The sequence below is a fragment of the Saccostrea echinata genome, unplaced genomic scaffold (assembly GCF_033153115.1).
Source record: "Saccostrea echinata isolate AGI-Se365-2 ecotype Australia unplaced genomic scaffold, CSIRO_AGI_Sech_v1 ptg000007l, whole genome shotgun sequence".
Taxonomy (NCBI): domain Eukaryota; kingdom Metazoa; phylum Mollusca; class Bivalvia; order Ostreida; family Ostreidae; genus Saccostrea; species Saccostrea echinata.
The window spans coordinates 7,057,516-7,078,656 of NW_026889756.1; the positions used below are offsets into that span (position 1 = coordinate 7,057,516).

Sequence of the window (21,141 nt, forward strand, 5' to 3'; positions counted from 1 at the left end):
TTTTATACATTCAGAAAGAAATCTTTGAAATATTATATCCTCCTTAAACATTAAATAAGAACAAAACATAGATATACCAATTGAAATAGTCTCAAAAGTTCAAATGAGATTCAGAGGTAAATGGGATGAGGTTTACAAGCTTGAATATACACTACACAGGACTGTTTGCACAGTAAAAGATACCTATCATCCAGATCTGGAAAATTCGATGAAAAAAAAGAAATGTTTTTGAAACACTTATGCACCCCCCCCCCCCCCCCCCAAATAATTGGAATTTTTCTAGGTCCAAAGGACATAACTCTGTCAAAAATTGCTCGATCATACCCAAGACAGAACTTGACCTAGATATTCTTATGATAAATCTGTATACTAAATTTCATTTCAGTATGTACAACCTCTGCAAAGAAAATGAATGGAAACTGTTGGTGGACCGACCCACAGACAGCAGCAAAGCAATATGCCCTCCCTTCTTCAAAGGGTGGCATAATAAACAGTTCAGAAACAAGATGCCTGAGGTCCACAACACACACCCAATGCTCACCATTAACCCTGCTTTTTTTCATTAGCAGATTTTTATTTATAAATTCCCATGTAAAACTTTAATCATATAATTATTGTGGCCCCACCCTATCCCCAGGGATTGATTTGATTCTACACTATGTAGTATAATTAAAAACTGTAGAGCTGGGTCCTAATCAAAAATTAATTAATAGATAAAAGAATGATCAATGTAACAGGGCATGAATGTCAAAATATTGGGAAACATTCATAATTTTATTATTTCTCCTTTTTGGGGTTGGGGTGGGAGGGGGAGTGAGGGATCGGCAGTGGTTCTTCTGAGATTTTGAAGAGATGCCAACATTTATCTTTCTTTGAGAGAGGAATCACTGATTTTTATGTTAAAATGTATCTTAAGTTTGAAAATTAAACACATTGGCAAAAAAATTAATAAAATTCATATGTAATCATGTAAATTATTGTCAATTTTTAAAAACCCCTAAAGACTTGTGCTTTACACAGTAAGCTATCATTTGATGAAATCAAGAACATTTATGACTGAAAATTTAGTGGAAACTCACCATAATATTGATTTAGTGCACAATTTACATATCCCCCAAACCTGACTGTAATAAAAATTTATCTTAAGTATTTGGAGGGGCATATAGAATCTATTATATCAGAGAGAGAGAGAGAGAGAGAGAGAGAGAAAGAAAGAGAGAGAAATAAATTTTCTCTGTCTCACCCCATTCACATATATATATATATACATGTATGTATATACCTCTATCATAGGTATGTAATTACAAGGAATATATGCCACAGCATAAACTTGGTTTATTTTCTGTGAAAAATTAAAACAAATACACAGAGACAGACAGACAGACAAACATCAATAAAAAAGCATGCGCAGATCTAGAGGGGGGTAGGGGGGGAGGTGTCTGCCCCCCCCCCTCCCTGGAATTTGCAGCGTTCTTAAATGTATATACTAAACCAAGTAAAAGTATGTTTTTCTAGTGGTGCAACCTTTAATTATTCAAAACATATATACAAATCATCAAATGTTTGGAAAATCTTCCCTCTTTTCTACATGTTGAAATTTATTAAGGATCACTAGTCCGGAACATTATCATTTTTCTTTATTTTTTATCATCCACATCAAATCTCACATCATGTTTTTTTCCTGAGACAGACTACAAACTTTTATTGATTCAAATACATAAGCATTGTATGAAGATGACTTGAGTTCACTTCCTGGAGTCAGTAAAGCATGTAGATTTACTGAACACCTGCTACAGAAATACACAACATTCCTAGACAGAGCTGTGTTAATATCAATGGTGTCTATATCTGTCAACATGTACAAAATGTCACTGATCTGTAGAATACTGAAGACAGTGAATTAATTTCTCATAGAGACTGAGTTATACCAGATTTAGTCCTGCTTAACACTACAGTAATGTCCCTTAGTTCTCATTGCTAACGCGACCCCCCCCCCCCCCCCAACTACATGTACCACCACTACACCATAATCATTTCCTCATATCTGTTGTGAACTATAAATTTAACCTGTGATGATGAATTCAAACCAAATATAGGACAAAAACCCAAAAGGTCATAATATTCAATATATGATTATATCCAGACAGAGTAGATCCAGTTGTACATGATGTACAGAATCTGTGTAAAGTTTGGTCTGTAGTAATGAATAGTTTGTATAAGACAACAAAGTTATAGTACACTAACACGATTATATACCTATATATATAGGTATGATTATATCCAGACAGAGTAGATCCAGTTGTACATGATGTACAGAATCTGTGTAAAGTTTGATCTGTACTAATAAATAGTTTGTATAAGACAACAAAGTTATAGTACACTAACACGATTATATACCTATATATATAGGTATGATTATATCCAGACAGAGTAGATCCAGTTGTACATGATGTACAGAATCTGTGTAAAGTTTGGTCTGTAGTAATAAATAGTTTGTATAAGACAACAAAGTTATAGTACACTAATACGATTATATACCTATATATATAGGTATGATTATATCCAGACAGAGTAGATCCAGTTGTACATGATGTACAGAATCTGTGTAAAGTTTGATCTGTAGTAATAAATAGTTTGTATAAGACAACAAAGTTATAGTACACTAACACGATTATATACCTATATATATAGGTATGATTATATCCAGACAGAGTAGATCCAGTTGTACATGATGTACAGAATCTGTGTAAAGTTTGGTCTGTAGTAATAAATAGTTTGTATAAGACAACAAAGTTATAGTACACTAATACGATTATATACCTATATATATAGGTATGATTATATCCAGTCAGAGTAGATCCAGTTGTACATGATGTACAGAATCTGTGTAAAGTTTGGTCTGTAGTAATAAATAGTTTGTATAAGACAACAAAGTTATAGTACACTAATACGATTATATACCTATATATATAGGTATGATTATATCCAGACAGAGTAGATCCAGTTGTACATGATGTACAGAATCTGTGTAAAGTTTGATCTGTAGTAATAAATAGTTTGTATAAGACAACAAAGTTATAGTACACTAACACGATTATATACCTATATATATAGGTATGATTATATCCAGACAGAGTAGATCCAGTTGTACATGATGTACAGAATCTGTGTAAAGTTTGGTCTGTAGTAATAAATAGTTTGTATAAGACAACAAAGTTATAGTACACTAACACGATTATATACCTATATATATAGGTATGATTATATCCAGACAGAGTAGATCCAGTTGTACATGATGTACAGAATCTGTGTAAAGTTTGATCTGTAGTAATAAACAGTTTGTATAAGACAACAAAGTTATACACTAAATGATTCTAAACCAAGAAAAACATCAAACCTGTAAACAATTCCTAGTCACCATCTCTCTAGTCTCAATATTATCAGACCAGTAATTATAGATTTATTTATATAGATCTGTATCTGTTAGATTTAATCCAGTAATTATAGATTTATTTATATAGATCTGTATCTGTTAAAGTTAATCTTGTTACTTAATTCAACAAATCCTAATCAATGTAATTAACATGTAATGTAGTTATACTTATAACAGTGATTACAGTTATTCATTAACAACTAGTACTTGTAATTACATTTAAAATAATGACTATAATTATTGACTTTTAATTATACTTAAAACAATGTCCATATTTATTTCATATTAATGACTTTTTTAATAATTATCTAAGTGTAAAAAATGTCCATATAAGATCACTATTTATGACTTCATTAATAATTATCTAATTATATTTATAATATTGTTTACACTTGGTAGCCCTAATGTAGATTTTCCAAAGGGTTTGGAAAAGTTTTGGAATTCCATGGAATTCCAAACATTTCCATACAAGAGTCTAAAAGTGTTTTTGGAAGTTTTTGGAATCTTTTGGAATTTGAATAACAAATTTGGACTTAGACATTTTGAGGCTTGGAAAGTTGTGGAAATCTATGGAAAAGCTGATAAAATGAGAAACTTAGACATTTTCTGCTCTGGAAAGCTGTGGAAAATAACTTAGAATTTTTTCTTAAACTGTCGGCTCATAGTACAATTACGTCGGGATCGATGTCGGGATCGATGAACAATTAATTTAAACAACAGCCCGCCAAAATTCAACAATTCAGCTGCCATGTTGTACTGTTGGACAGAAGGAAAGAGAGTGCCACGAAGAAGGGAACTGCTGTCATCATTAGCTTGGAATGGAATTTGTATTTTGACAAAAGATGCAGACATTTTAAGACCTGGTAGGTACAATGTCCAGTATTTTATGTGTCCTTGAAGTTGAATGGATAATTGCTTCTGCTACTGTTCCTCAGTCTGGGCATCACACACATAGAATGCCCGACGGTGAAACCATTAGGGCGAGCGCAGTTTCATTTCTGTATTATAATTATTGTACAAGTCAGTACAACTCTAAACATCGCTTATCAAAATATGTTTGAACAATATGTGGATTTCAACCCGAATTTCCTCCCGTTCGTACATGCCTTAAACCTCGCTATATATGCGAGTGGCACGTTGCCAATTGCGCCACGACAGTCCATGTTACATCGTACACACACATCATAACACTATTAGTGTCTCCAACATGATGCAACATCTAAATTGGCTATTTTTACCATGTTTACAAGGCAGAAGAAACGTGGTAGACTAATAATGCTCTATATGATATAAAGTTGTGCACAGCTTAGTTGCGGTAGACCCAAGCCTCTATTTAGTTTCACAGACTACCACCAACAAAGGCATTTCAAGACTTCCTTACTTTCAGACCTTTAGTGCTTGCACAGATAATTTAAATAAAGCTCCCCCCCCCCCCCCCCATGCAGTGATATTATGGAATTCTCTTCCATGCTCAATGTTGGCAGCCTCTTTTTTTTCTTATCATAACGTTTACAGTAATTAATAATTTTCTTCTTAAATTCTTTCCTAATTGTGGGCAACCAAGTTTTGCATTTGGACAAGTCAAAGTTTGGGATCACTTGCCCAAAGGACAAGTGAATCTGAAAGTTAAATGTCTATCCCTGAAATATTAAAAATGACTATACTCTATGACATAAAATTATGCATGCATTATTTACAGGAATGCTCACAAAAAGGACAAGAGCTCAGAGCTGTATGGAAATTTACACAAAGGTCAGATTTTTTAATCATTTTCCTAATCAATAAAATCAAAAGAATTGAAATTATGTGTTTATCAATGTTAGCCAGTTATTATAAACATTAGACATCACTCTTTCAAATATTTTTTTAATTTCAATACTGAATTGTTGATGCATGGAAGTTACATGTATTTATAACAGTTTATTTAATATTTCCTTAATTTTTCAAAAAAAAATATGTACATGTATTTGCATGTTTGAAGCCAGTAGAACAAATGTATTCTATATATTCACTTTATGTTATTTGCTTTGTCCATATTTTTGTTACATTGTAAATATGCCAATATGCATTTAAAGCAACTACATATGCATATAAATTCGTCTTTTCCTCTTTTCAAGGGTCAGTTAACAGATTTTGCAAATATGGAGGATAATACATCAAAGGCAGCATAGGCGTCCAAACTCCTGTTCAGGGTGCTTTTAATCAGAAGCTTAAGAGACAAAAGACGACCCATTGACAAGGCAAAACTGAATGTTTTATATGGTATATAAATTATATTTACTAATGTGCATGTACTTTTTTTCATACCTTAACTTTATTTGCTGAATGTTTTTAAAGGTACATAGTTTATGTAATTTACAATGTTCTCTCTCATATTCAAGGTTAATTAACTTAGACACAATCATGTCTCTTTATTTATACACTTTAGTTCTAACCTTTTCTTTTTAGCTCACCTGAGCTCAAGGCTCAAGTGAGTTTTCTGATCAGTGTCTGGTGTTACATTTTTGACTTCTCAGAACCATAGGATCAACCAAACTTGTCACAAAACATCCTTGAGTGAAGGGGATTCAGGTTTGGCTTTCATACTTCATTAGGTGTTTCCTTGTGAGAAGGCCTTCCATTGGATATCAACAATTTGTAGATATCATACATCTTTATGGTAATCTTTTCTTTCAGAAATTGAGCAAGAAAAGTTTGAAGTGTGGGAATGATCAACATCAAACTTGTTGAGCTTTTGAAGCCGTCGTACCAAAAGTGAATCCATTCGTGACACCAATTATCTGACCACCCTCTAGCAGAACCAGTGAGGAAGTGATTCTAGCCAACACTTCAGAAGTAGGATCTTGGGGCATGTTGGGGGAAAAAATAGCATGTGTTGATTTTATGGGATCTTCCAAATATAGTTGTGTAGTAGATATTTGTGTACTTAATACCTATGTTTGTCACTCTAGTCATTAACTTTGTATGGTAAATGTATATGGACCACTGGAAGATCATTGTAACTGTATACAAATGTTGCAAATATACCCTGTTAAGGCTTTAGTGACCTTTTCCAAGGTCATTTAATGAAGCAAAAGGTCATAATTAATGGGGTTTTTTTTAAATCTATTTTGTTTTATTATCAAAAAAATGTCATATGTTTGAGATTAGGTACAAAGGATTTTCTTTAACCAAAAGTCATTTGTTTCTCATGCAGACTGTAATTTACTACATGTACATGCATGTATATTATAATAATTCTCATTAATTAAACCAAGGTGATCATCCAGTAATGATATTTTTCTGTGGATTTTTAACATTGTTTAAGTAACCTTTGATGTAAAATACTTTCAGTGATAATACTTTTTAAAATTTGTGCTTACATTATACATAGAAGTGTGTATGCAACATTTGTCCCCAAACACATTGTACAGCAAAAATAATTTTTTTATTTTGAAAATATAGATTTGATTTATGAAAAATTGTGATGTTATCATTTTTGTTGTAATTATTTGGCCCTTAAATTATTTTGATTATTCCAGTTTTTTGTATTTTCCTGGAATTCCATAGATTTCCAAATATCCTGGAATTCCATGGATTTCCAGCTATTTCCGCAAATTTCTATTCTGGCATTGTTCCGCTCTTTTCCAGGCTAGATTTGAAATTCCATACCATTCCGAAAAAGTTCCGTCCCAATACTCTCGAGAATTCCTTGGAATTCCATGGAATACTTTTTCCATGGAATTCCACGGAATTTGTTATGGAATTCCATGGATCTTACGGAAAATCTACATTAGGGATTGTAAAACAGAAGACATAAACACAACAGTATGACTTACCGGTCAGAGAGTCTCCATAATTAAGTCTATAGATGTTTACTGTGTTGTCTATGTATGATCCAATCCAGAGTAAGTGAGTTCTATCATCATAACTCAGGCCCCATGGTGTGTCTATCCCGTGTTGTCGTGTCTCTATCTGTGACAGGAATTGCCCGTCCTTGTCAATCATGTGTACTGTGTAGGTGTTATAATCACACACCAGGATGTGTGACAGCGCGTCAGTACAGATTCCTTGTGGATATAGTCGTGATCCTGATGGAGGTCCTGTGTAGGAGAAGCGACATCTACCTACACGATCTGTCACCACTACAGCATTACGGTACCTGTCAGACACAATAACATCTCCATTGTGGTTCTCTGTGATGTAGATAGGTCTACTATACAGTCCCTGACCTGTGTTGTTGTCGTGCTGTATGGTCTGTATGTGTTGTCCTGTGTTATTGTAACGGTTTACCTTGCCTGTCTTTGTATCAGTATTACGTATCCCGACCAGCAGGTCTCCAGTGGAGGGGGAGCTGTAGACACACTGTGGTCTCCATGGTGCTGTGTTGTACTGTATTAATGTAGTCTTTACTCTGTGATCTGTAGACAGTTTGTTGATGTTACCGTGACTGTCTATATAAATTAAATCACCGTCTCTAGTCACTGTGTGTACTCCAGTATTACTATATATATCTGTCAGATGATGTAGTTTATCACCTGCTGTGTTTGTCAAGATGAGATTGTCTATATCACAGATCCAGACCCGGTCTGAGGATACACGGGAAATGTGACTACCACACCTAACACCTGTCACTGTGAGAGATTTCTGTAACACTAATCTATACATCATTGACAGCAGACATTTATTTCATCTTTATCCTGTGGTTTTATAACAGAGTCCCGTGTAGATTTCCTCAGTCAGGGAGATCTCTCTGTAAATTACAACACTGTGTTATAATTATTGACATCAATAACAAGTCTGTCTTTACACTTACAATGTCTTAGATAAATAACTATGATGTAACACATGAATATAACTATATTAACTAGTGTATCTGTACACTCTCTTTACAATTATATAATAATTTACACTGATAATGTTTTAGATAAATAACTATGAATAACACATAAATATAACTATATAAGTTAGTGTCTCTGTACACTTTATATCTGGTGTCTTTATTAATATTTCACACATCTCTGTACATTATGACTCTATTATCTAGATGCATGTCATCAAAATGTATACAAACCATAATATATTTAAGGAATAACTGTCTAATTTTTTGGATTCATGATGTGATCAATCGAGTGGCTTGCGTGATAATTTACATAAACGCCGAAGGCGTTTATGCATAAAATTATCACGCAAGCCAATCGATTGATCATCGTCATGAATCCAAAAAATCTGACAGTTATTCCTTATATTTACATGCTCCTGATTCTGCAAATTCCCGTGCGAATAGCCCCGATTCTGTCTCTATTTGTCCCGCCCCGCACGTGATTTTTTTTAACTGCGCCTATCGATGAACCAGTAGATTTATGTAGAAATAAAGTATTTTTACAATTTGTAATTTTATCTCAGACAAAGACATTGGAAATGTAAATATTTACATGTACACACGTGTAGAATCCTTAGACTGTGTCTGTGATCAAGGTGATGTGTACACACGTACGGTATTTATATACTGGGCCTTTGATCAAGTTGGCTTCTTCCATTTTGGAGTTGAGCTCGAGGCTGAAGCAAAAGTGACAAAATTAGAGCATCTTCATGCAAATGTAAGATTATTCTAAACATGCATGGGAACTCATCTATTTGTAATACATGTATTAAAATTATCAGTTTTAAACTTTTTAATGATATAACAACATAGTTTATAAAATAAATATAGAGAACTTCTAAACTGTTACAATTAGTTATGAAAAATTATTTCACTTGTTCACTTGCCATATCCCCCCCCCCCCCCACCCCCGGGCCACTTACTTTTTTCTGTCTTAATTAATTTTCTATTAATTAAGAATGACAATGTTCATTTTAAGACTAGTACCCTCATCTTTTTAATCCAGTATAACCTAATCTCTCCTATGTTAATGGACCTAGCCCCACACCCCCACCTCCCTAAACAAGATTTTGAAGTTTGGAGAATTCTGTTCTTTTTTTTGTTAAAGATTTTTTTAAGTTAATTGTTAATTTTTCCTACTTTGATGTTATGTGTCTGATCTTTTTTTCTTTCAAATATAGTTTAAGAATTCTAAAACTAATACAAATGGTTATGGTTATTTTAAGCTAATTTCTCATTTCAATATGCAATTAATCAAGAAAGATATCTAAGTTTGCTTAACAAGTTTGTGTCATTTTATCATTAAATGATATAGTAAAACAATTATTGCTGTTTTTCAGTCAATACCACAATATAGCCACCCTTGAAGTACAAGCCTTTGGTTCGGTGTATATTGTACTCCTCAGGTGGCTAAATCATTGTATTGACCTAAACCAGAAGTCTCTGATAGGACTGTAGCTCTAATGGTGAGTACTTGTAAGCATTATTCAGAGAACGAGACTGGTTCTGTATCGTAGATACAAATTTGGGGATGGACAAGTGCGTAGCAAGAGTCTCCGCCCCCAAATTTGTATCTACGACAGGGTTCGACATTCACACTCGTCACCTCGTCATTTCCATCCCGGGATGATTTTTGACGACCTGATTTTCAGTCTGGCTTGCCCAAATGACGACCTGGGACGAGTTGGGAATATTCAATAATGATGTTTAATATTTTAAAATAAACTTTACAAGGCCTTGAAAACATTATTTCCTGTAACCCGACTGACCCATTCAAATAGCAGCCTCGTGGATTTTTCTTTCTGCCAAATCTGTCTTTGATCAATCAGCTGATATAATTTTTACCAAAAGTATTAAATCAAGTTTTATTTGAGATATAAAATATGTCAACCTAGTCAACAATCACCATAAATATAAAGAGTAATGATCATTATTGTAACATCTAGCATTTCCCCCCAAAACTTTCTGATGTTCGTTTTCTGCTGCTAGACAGCCATGTTGGGTGTCCACTGTAAACATCACACCTGGTTAATTCAGTCCAGGGATGTTTGACCCTATTTTTTAAAGGCCTTTATGGTAAGTGAAAATGAATGTTTTAAACTAGAAACTTTATTTTGTGTCAATATTGAGGTGAGATTATACATAAACAAAAAAAAAAAAAAACAACCCAGACCTACCAACGCTTGATTTATTGAGAATATTACAGGAAACAGTCATAATTTTTTAAAGCCTAATTAGCATTCTGATTCTGCTTATCAATATTTGTTGCTTGTTTTCTTTGTTTGATAAAATACTGGAAGACAGCTTTTGACATTCCATAAATGTCTGGTTTACATTTTATAATACAAAAGCACAACTTCTGTTATCTTAACAAATTTTAAACAATTGCACATTTTTGTTTCATTTGATATTTTGTTCGGGCGACCTGAAATTCATTCGGGCAACCTGAAATCAGTACCAAGGTTGCCCAAATGGCGAGACCGAATTTTGACGAGTGTCGAACCCTGCTACAATACAGAACCTGTCGAGTTCTCTAAATGATTTGTGACACAATCAATCAAAAAAAGCACATCCCACTTTTAGCTGTGCAGCATCCGCAGTATATATATTTCTATGGAGAACGTAAGATTCACTCAGATTAGTTTTGACATGGGTTAGATGTAACAGACTCGAAGCAAGTCTCAATTGATAAGGTGGACAATTTAACCTTGTTGTAGATGGAGATTGATCCTAATTTATTCAGGGGTCTTAAAATCTCAGTTTAACTAGATACAAATACAGCTGATACAGACAGCTCTTCGATGGACTTTGATGTCACAGATTTTTGATTTTTATTGAAATGCGATATTAAAAACCAAGTGAAAGAGATGTGCGACAGTCGTCCGCGATGAGGATTTAAGATGAAATTTTAGAAAATAAAAATGCTAAAAAATGGAAATGATCGAGTTTGCATGAGAAGAGTGGAAAATTGGGAGGGGGGGTATCGAATTTCACTAATACATTTCATTAATGGATGGTGCAACTGTGAACCCATTGCTTTACCATTTTGAAGGGGACACAAAAAAGCAGGAAAAGAAAACAGGTTTTGAGGAATTTAATTATCCAACTCAGGATGTTTTCCATAATTGTGAATTTTCCTTTTCATTTGAAACAAAATAACTTATAGATTCTGTGTGGAATAAGTTTTTAAACGTGATTGAGAAAATTTGACATTTTACATTCCTAGGGAAATATTTCTCCAAAATTTATAATAGGAAAAAATCAGCATTTACTATTTGTACGTGCTTTTGATCAATTGAATCAGATTTATTTTTAGACCATGCTGTATTTTAGATACAGAATAGTTGGCTAATACAAGACAGTATATAGGGCTAATACAGAATGGAAAGTAGCTCTGCCCACTGTAGTCATTCCGTATTGCTAATACAATAATAAAAAAAACACCGGTATCATGTCACAATAAAGAAAGATGTACCTTGTTATAGTATAGTTTAATTGTGTATCAAGTCTTGAAATCAAAAGTCGATAAACAGAACTATGGAGTATAGTATAGTATAGTAAAGTATAGTATAGTATATAGTACTGTATAGTCTAGTCTAGTCTAGTCTAGTATTGTATAGTATAGTCTAGTCTAGTATTGTATAGTATAGTATAGTATAGTCTAGTCTAGTCTAGTATTGTCTAGTCTAGTCTAGCCTAGTCTAGTATAGTGTAGTCCCTGAGGCTTCCACGAGGGGAATAGTTTCTGTCAAGGGTTTGATGAAAGAGCTATCCCACTCACAACTAGTAAATAAGCGTTTTATAAAACTTATGTACATATATATCATAATTTCTGAGGGTTGGATTTCCTGATACTACAGTTTCATACGTAAAATATGGAAAGAATAATACCTTGAGGCGGCACATATAAGGATTTTCAGTCCAAAACGACTTCAGATTGTAAAACGTGGGTGATTAAAAGTGAATTTTGATTTTCCCTTTTTCTTTTTGGATTATGTTAATTATTAAAGTTTTGCACAAGTATTTGTAAAAGGACACTGCAAAAGTGAGCTGAATCCTGATGACATCACAATCCTGATGACATCACAATGCTACTAAAGTCGTGATGATATCATCAGTCTAGAGATTGATCGCAGAAAATCAAAACTGACGGCAAAAATTGAATTTTTGAAGGGTGGATAGCACAATCTATACCCTAGGTACAGATTTGCTAGGCATGAAATTTTCAGACTATAGAGGAATAGTTAATTTACCCTCTTAACTTAATATAGGAAATGTTTTTACAGAAGTGTAATAGTATATCACCTTAGTATAGTTAATTTGTGCACCAAATCTTGAAATCAAAAGTCGATAAACAGAATTATATAGTATGGTAGGGTATGGCATGGTATAGTATAGTATAGTATAGTATAGTATAGTATAGTATAGTATAGTATAGTATAGTATAGTATAGTATAGTATCTGTTAAAATGTTTCCTATATAAAGTTAAGAAGGTAAAATAACTATCCTTGATAGTCTGAAAATTTCCACGCACAGCAAAGCTATATCCCGGGGTATAGTTTTTGCTATCCACCCCTCGGAAAATTTTCATGCAATTTTTGCCGTCAATTTTGATTTCCTATAATCAATCTATAGACTGATGATGTCATCCTGACTTCAGTAGCATTGTGACGTCATCAAGATTTCAGCTCATTCTAGCAGTGTTATCTTATTCCAAATACTTGTTCAAAACTATTATATTTATTCTTTCCATGTTTTGCCTATGAAACTGTAGTATCAGGTAATAAAAACCCTCAGAAATGATATACATCAGTATCATAAAATGCTTATCCACTGGCTGTGAGAGAGATAGCTCTTTCATCAAACCCTTGACAGGAACTATTCCCCTCGGGCAAGCCCTCGGGGAATAGTTCCTGTCGTGGGTTTGATAAAAGAACTATCCCACTCACAGCCAGTGGATAAGTGTATAATAGAATAGTATAGTATAGAATAGTATAGTATAGTATAGTGCAGTATAGTATAGTATAGCATAGCATAGGTTACCCTGCTTAGACCAAAACTGTAGGAGGAGTAGCATTTTGAACAAGCAAATTCAAAGAATTGTGGTCCCCCTCTTTCGGTGTTTTAGTGGATGGGATGTTATCATTTACAGCTTTAATATTGTAACTGTCTTATTTGTGTGTCTTATCTTATCTGTGCATTATACCAAAAATAAATAAATAAATAAATTATTGAATAAATAACAGTTATAGCAAAGATTATAGCTTCTCAAAACTATATCAAACTTCAAGTTCAAGATCATGGGGTCAAATATCATAATAAAGTCCGAAAGGTCTTGTCAAAAGTAATGCACATGTGAAAAAAAATATCAAAAACCAGAGTGTACAATCGGAAAGGTCTTGAAACAGGTAATGCACATGTCAAATGTAAATGCCATATCTTCTCTCAATCAAAAGTTCTTAGCAATGTTAAAAGTTTTGAAAAGTAGGTCAAACTTCAAGGTCAAGGTCATGGTATTAAAAATCATAGTACATTTTGAAATACTTGTCACAGGTAATGCAATTGACAAATATGATTGCCCTATCTTTGCTCCTTCAAAAGTTAATAACACTGATTAAATGTTTGAAAAAAATATCAAACTTTAAGGTCAAAGTCACGGGGTCAAATATCATAGCATATTCGGAAACATTTTGACACAGGTAATGCACTTGTCAAATATGAAAGGCCTTTCATATGTCATTCAAAAGTAATCACAAAAGTTAATTTTTTTAAAAATTGGGTCAAAAATGAAGGTCAAGGTCAAGGAGTCGAAAATCTTAGCATGCTCAGAAACACCTTCTCACTGGTAATGCACATGTCAAATATGAAAACCCTATCTCTTCTCAATCAAACGTTATAAGCAAAGATAAAAAATTCGAAAAGTAGGTCAAACTTCCAGGTCAAGGTCACGGGGTCAAAAACCATAGTATGTTAGGGCTCGTCACAGGTAATGCACATGTCAAATATGAAAGCCCTATCTTTTCTCAATCAAAAGTTATAAGCAAAGATACAATTTTTTGAAAAGTAGGCCAAACTTCAAGGTCAAGGTCATGGGGTCAAAAATCATAGTATATTTGGAAAGGTGTTGTCACAGGTAATATACATATATAATATGAAAGCCCATCTTTTTCTCATTCAAAATTATGATCAATTTAAAGTAATGTTAAAATTTTTGAAAAGTAGGTAAAAATTCAAGGTCAAGGTCATGGGGTGAAAAATCATAGTGTATTTGGAAAGGTCTTGTCATAGGTAATGTACATATGAAATATGAAAGCCGTATCTCTTCTCATTCAAAAGTTATGACCAAGGTTAAAGTTTTTGTGACAGACAGACTGACAGTCAGACAGACTGACAGACAGACGAATAGATTTAATGTCCCCTCGCTTTCGCGAAAGTGGGGGACAAAAAATGTTTACAGACAAAAATGGAAAGGCGTCAGACACATTACCTATGCATAAGCTTTTCTGGTTTCTGACCAGAGCTAAAAACAACAATAATTGTATAATACATGTGTCTTCTACATTGTTTTTTCAAACACATACATTACGTATACCACAGTGATTTCCTCTGGTTATGAACAGCAAACCCTTTGTCTGTGTCATTGGGAGGCATCTGTGAAGAGAAAACATCAGGGGGTCACTTTATTACTTTACTGATAAACTTGATTGCATAAGTTTAGATTTTCTGAAACAAATGACTCTAGTTATTTACAAACTTTGCACATGTATAAATAATGTATGCCATATTTTACATGTTTTATCATATCTAGCTATTACATAAAAATGTAACTTAAAGAAAACCTGAGCTTGGGTGATTTTTTCTTCTTTTACACAACAACACATAACACTCATGAGGAAATCTGTCAAATTAAATTCAATTCATTAAAATTCAATATTATTTCATTTCTTTAATTAAAATTTCACAAAATTAAGTTTCAAATGCAATTAATTGTATTCTTTCTAATAAATGAAAGGCTGTAGATATGAACAAACAATAAGTCACCAACGACACTGTAGCTCTACTGGTTTCTACTTAATAAAGGTAGAGGAAGACAGCACTTGATTTACAAATGGATCAAAATTGTAGAAATTTTGCTTTGAAAGAATTTCACAGAAATTTCTTTTTTTAAAGTAATCAAGGCAACACCATTCATTGAAATCAAAAACCAATATACTGAACTTTCTTTGCATCTTAGTGTAGAGTGTCTGAACTACAACATATTTAAATCTACACTACCTTAGGATGCTTCCATGTAAATTTATTAAATTTTCAAAACTTTGCTGTTCTTGAGCAAAAGATTTTAAAGCTTTTTTCCTATGCATTCTTATGTAAAGTTTTGATCGCCTATTATTGCCCCACCCTACTCCTGGGGTCATGATTTACACAAACTTGAATTAACACAAGCTAAGGATCCTTCCATAAAAAATATGACTTACCTTGGCTTTCCTGTTCTTGAGAAGAAGACTTTAAAAGATTTTCTTATATATTCCCTTGTAAAACTCTAATCACCTATTGAGGCCCGCCCTAGCCCCAGAGGGGGGATGTCATGATTTGATCAAGCTTGAATTACATTACGCAGTAAAGCTTACACATAAGTTTGATCATTTCTGACACAGTGGTTATTAAGAATTAGAAGATCTTTAAAAGATACTATGAAATTTTCACTAATTATCTCCCTTCGAAAGAGGGCATGGTCCTTTATTTGAACAATCATAAATCCTCTTCACCCAATTAAAGTTGCTTTGCGACAAGTTTGGTTGAAACTGGCGCAGTGGTTCTGGAGAAGAAGTCAAAAATGTGAAATGTTTACAGACGGACGGACGGACAGCTATACAGACAGACGACGGAAAAAATGTGATCGGAGAAGTTCACTTGAGTCATCTGCTCTGGTGAGCTAAAAACATGTTTACTATAATTAATCAATTATTTATTCCTTCACAAAAATTTCCAAGGGCAATTCCTATTACCCTTGTATCTTCATTCATGCATTTTCTTTATTATAAACTGTTGTGAATTTGTTCGCCTAATATCTACAATTTGTACATATTTATCTCAAATTCCAATCATTTAGAACATTCATGTCATTTGAAACAGTTTTGGGGTAATTTTGATAATGTTTACCAAAAATAAGAGCTTTTGTTATCCTAGCAAGTACTTCTGTTTATCTTTGTCTAACATCTTAAAACAAGAGGCCCAAGGTTCTTATAATAACTATAACCGGAGTATAATACGATGCATAATACAAAGGATCCATAGTATGGCAATTTGATATCTGTAGACTAGACTTGTAGAAATATATCAGCAAACTAAGTCTGATCTCTATAGGACCTCAGTAGATCTTCTTAGATTGTACATGTACCAATGTTGCAAATTGAGCTGAAAAAGGAATGACTTCAAACATTATTAGGGATACTTTTCTTCTTAGAGGATACCAGTGTACCAATTAAGTTAATGTCTGAAAAGCAAATGGTTCTTATGATGCTGATATATTTCAACAAGTCTAGTGTTTATGTTGTTGACCTAGCTTGTGACCGTAAAATCAACATGGGTCATCTACTCCTAAGGGGGAATCAGTGTTTATGTTGTTGACCTTGTGACCGTAAAATCAACATGGGTCATCTACTCCTAAGGGGGGAATCAGTGTTTATGTTGTTGACCTTGTGACCGTAAAATTAACATGGGTCATCTACTCCTAAGGGGGAATCAGTGTTTATGTTGTTGACCTTGTGACCGTAAAATCAACATGGGTCATCTACTCCTAAGGGGGGAATCAGTGTTTATGTTGTTGACCTTGTGACCGTAAAATTAACATGGGTCATCTACTCCTAAGGGGGAATCAGTGTTTATGTTGTTGACCTTGTGATCGTAAAATCAACATGGGTCATCTACTCCTAAGGGAGAATCAGTGTTTATGTTGTTGACCTTGTAACAGTAAAATCAAAATGGGTCATCTACTCCTAAGGGGGAATCAGTGTTTATGTTGTTGACCTTGTGACAGTAAAATCAAAATGGGTCATCTACTCCTAAAGGGGAATCAGTATATCAAGGTTGATGTCTGTCAAAAAAAGGGTTCTTCAGATATTGAGCGGTCAATATTTTCCATTTTAACCTTTGACCCTTGATCTTGTGACCTCAAAATCAATAGGGGCACCTACTCTTTAAGGGAAAACTAATGTACTAAAATTGATGTCAGTTAAGCAAAGGTTCTTCAAATATTTTGCAGACAATATCTTTCAAAGTCTAGAGTAGTTTAACCCTTAATCTTTGACCTTGTGACCTAAAAATCTTCAGTGATAAAGTACTCCTTTTAGGAAACCAGAGTTCCATGTTTGTTGACTGTAAAGGGCACTAACTCTGTTCCTTAATCAGCTGACCTGTTTCACATTCTTATAAAGAAGAATTTCTACACTATAAGAAAACTCCTGCTGTGGCTTCAACTCGTTATTTACATATTTCGACGACATTTCATCAATGATCAATAGTTACTTTCATTCATATGTCTGTTTGATACATCCCAGTTAACTCGAAATCAAAAGCCTGAAAGGCGTCAATAGTGTCAAACATTTAAAAACAGTTTTCAAACGTTCTTTTGAGTTAAATTTAAAATCAAAAGATTATATATATATATATATATATATATATATATATTGACCAACTAAAAACTAAACTGTATGACAACAAGATGGCTTTAGCTTTTCCATTATCAACTTTCCTTATTTATATAGTAATATTCCACTATTACGTGCATATTTTGTTTAAATCTCCCAACTTATTCGATATGCAAGAGCATGCTTTGAGTATGATCAATGTTAAAACTGAGGCTACTGACAAATAAGATGATGTTACAGGGATTTCAACAGCCTCTTTTGAAGCCAGCATAAAATTTCAAAAATTCCATGGTCACTTTAATGCAAATATAACCCATCATACAGTATAAAACTGACTGATATGTTTCGTGCCAATTGTTAGGCCATTTCTTAAGCTTAATTTGACTATGAATTATTCATCTACCAGATAAGCCGCCAAGGTAGGTCAGAAGGTAGAGCGCTCGCTCCGTGATCGGAAGGTCGTGTGTTCGAATCACAGCCGTGACTGATCTAAGTAGATAAAAAAAATAGTTAGCAACTGTTCCTTCGCCAAGCGCTCGGCACTTTGAAGTGAAAGTTGCAGGTGCTTCGGATGAGAGCTTAAAAACCGAGGCCCCGTGTCATGGTAGGCGTTGGCACAATAAACAACCCTCACTGCTCAATGGCCCTGAGTGCAGAGTAAAGGTCAAAATTTGAAGCCCTTCACCGGTATATGGTGATGTCTCTATATGAGTGAAAAATTCTCGAACGGGACAATCAACCAATCAATCAATCTTCCAGATAAATATTAGGAGTGAAACGGTTCACCGCGGTATCGATGCACCGCGGTATTTTTTCTCGGTTTGATACACGGTGCAAAATCTCTAATTTTCGGTTCGGTTCATTTTTCGGTCGGGATCGTTATTCAGTCGGGTTTGGCATAAGGTATAACACGTTACCATGGTTACTCAGAATAAATAAGTATAGAAAACGTAAATTTTTGATGACTGATAGCTTGTAAAATAATTTTTGACAGTCAAATAATTTTAATCAATTTCTTCTAGTCAATTTGCAAATAAAATTCGTAAAATATGTGACTAGATTTAGAAAAAGAAAGCATAAAACAACGTAGAATTTGTTTCCTTCTATCAAAATGTATCGTATCGAAAATAACCGAACCGAGACAAAATTATACAATACGTATCGAACCGTGAAGGAGGTGTATCGTTTCACCCCTAATAAATATGTAGGGATCTTGGTGGGCGTGACTGCTCTAATCATCCTTATATGGTTTAACCCTGAGTTTATACGGCACAAATTGATCCAGGGACCAAATGCTTTGAATGAACTTAAATCTGTATAACAAATGATGCTTCTGAATTAATTTCTTTACTGAACAATTTAAAAAAAAAAAGATTAAATCAATCACATTTGAAATTGACTCTCCACATGGATTTGCAGGAGAAGTCAAAAATACATGTATATTAAATATTAAGATGAACAGACATACAGACAAATGATCAGACAATCCAAAAGACAATAAACAAGAGGCCCATGGGCCACAATGCTCACCTACTGTTCTTCACCAGATTTTCTCCTTTCTAATACTTATTGTGGCCCCACCCTACCACCAGGGGTCATAATTTTAACAATTTAGAATCTACACTACCTCAGGAAGCTTCCATACAAATTTCAGCTTTTCTGGCTCAATGGTTATTGGGAAGAAGATTTTTAAAGATTTTTCCTATATATTTCAATGTAAAACTTTGATTCCGTACTGTGGCCCAACCATACCCCCGGTAGCTATGATTTGAACAATATAGAATCTACACCACCTCAGGAAGCTTTCACAGAATTTTCAGCTTTTCTGGCCCAGTAGTTCTTGAGAAGAAGATTTTAAAAGTTTTTTCCCTATATATTTTAATGTAAAAATTTGATTCCCTATTGTGGCCCCACCCTACCCCTGGTGGGCATGATTTGAACAATTAAGAATCTACACTACCTCAGGAAGCTTCCATATAAATTTAAGGTTTTCTGACCCATTGGTTATTGGGAAGAAAATTTTAAAAAATTTTCCTGTATACTTCAATGTAAAAATATGATTCCCTTTTGTGGCCCCACTCTAGTCTCGAGGGCCATGATTTGAAAAATTTAGAATCTACACTAACTCAGAAAGCTTCCACATAAGTTTCAGCTTTTCTGGTCCAGTGGTTCTTGAGAAGAAGATTTTAATAACCCCACCCTTTTTTGGTCTTTCCTTGATTATCTCCCCTTGGAAGGGGGCTTGGCCCTTCATTTTAATAATTTAAACTCCCCTTCACCCAAGGATGCTTTGTACAAACTATCTTGAGAAGTAGTTGAAAATGTGAAAACTTTACAGACGGACGGACGGACAATGGGTGATCAGAAAAGCTCACTTGAGCTTTCAGCTCAGGTGAGCTTAAAATGTCATCAGTCTACAAGTCAGATGACAAAAATGTTTCATTTTTACTGACATTAAGCCAATGGACATGCATTATCAAGGAAATGTTTACCACACAGATGTCATGTCTCTTGTTTTTGATCTTCTCTCTCTTATCACACACCCTGTATCTGTGTCCTCTGCACACACCCTGTATCTGCGTCTTTAGGATACTTTACTACAAAATGATAAAGCTGCATCATTACCCAAAAAAACACTTTTTCTAAGTTATATATATATATATATATATATATATATAACCGAAAGTTGTAACATAATGGCAAACCGTCTGTAAAGACACATACTGGCAAACACATGTTTTCGCGTAAAAAGGCAGGTCTTACATTATAGTTATGGTAAATATTGGAAGGGAAGAGGAATACAAGAAATATTATTTGATTTTAAGAAGAAAAAAAAATTGTATAGAAAAATTATTGAACATATATATTATTTTTTGCCACTAAGTGACATGATACTTTTACTAAAAATTTGCCATCAAGTCCATGTGTCACTTAGTGGCAAACTAAGGGAAAAAACCTCGTCGTTCTTGTTTACAATTTACATATTTTAAGGGGGGATGCAGATGGTGATAATGATTTTTTTTAATGCACATTTGTTAAAAATTTTGACATTTTTTTTTCTTTAAAAAAAATACATATATTTTTTGAGAACTAAATTTATTTTGTATGAGATATTTATAATATATTGGTCAGTGCAGAGTGTTTATGTTTATCGGCATTCTATTGTGTAAAAGAGAAACCCTTACAAACAATGTTAATT

At 33.8% G+C, this 21,141-nt stretch overlaps 1 protein-coding gene and 1 long non-coding RNA gene across 2 annotated transcripts in view; one reads left to right on the top strand and one right to left on the bottom strand.

Annotated features, from left to right (window-relative positions):
* The window catches only part of LOC133180701 (uncharacterized), a 44,272-nt gene extending 36,113 nt beyond the window's left edge, over window positions 1-8,159 (bottom strand). The window contains exon 1 of the mRNA XM_061315167.1: window positions 7,252-8,159. Within this exon, the coding sequence (XP_061171151.1) occupies window positions 7,252-8,083 (832 nt within the window). The 5' untranslated portion in view covers window positions 8,084-8,159. The remainder of the gene's footprint in view (window positions 1-7,251) is intronic.
* Window positions 4,213-6,714, top strand: LOC133180789 (uncharacterized). The gene is made up of 4 exons (XR_009720384.1): window positions 4,213-4,296; window positions 5,133-5,185; window positions 5,551-5,695; window positions 6,110-6,714. It is a non-coding gene; the product is annotated as an uncharacterized LOC133180789 (long non-coding RNA).
* Window positions 8,160-21,141: the final 12,982 nt, after the last annotated feature.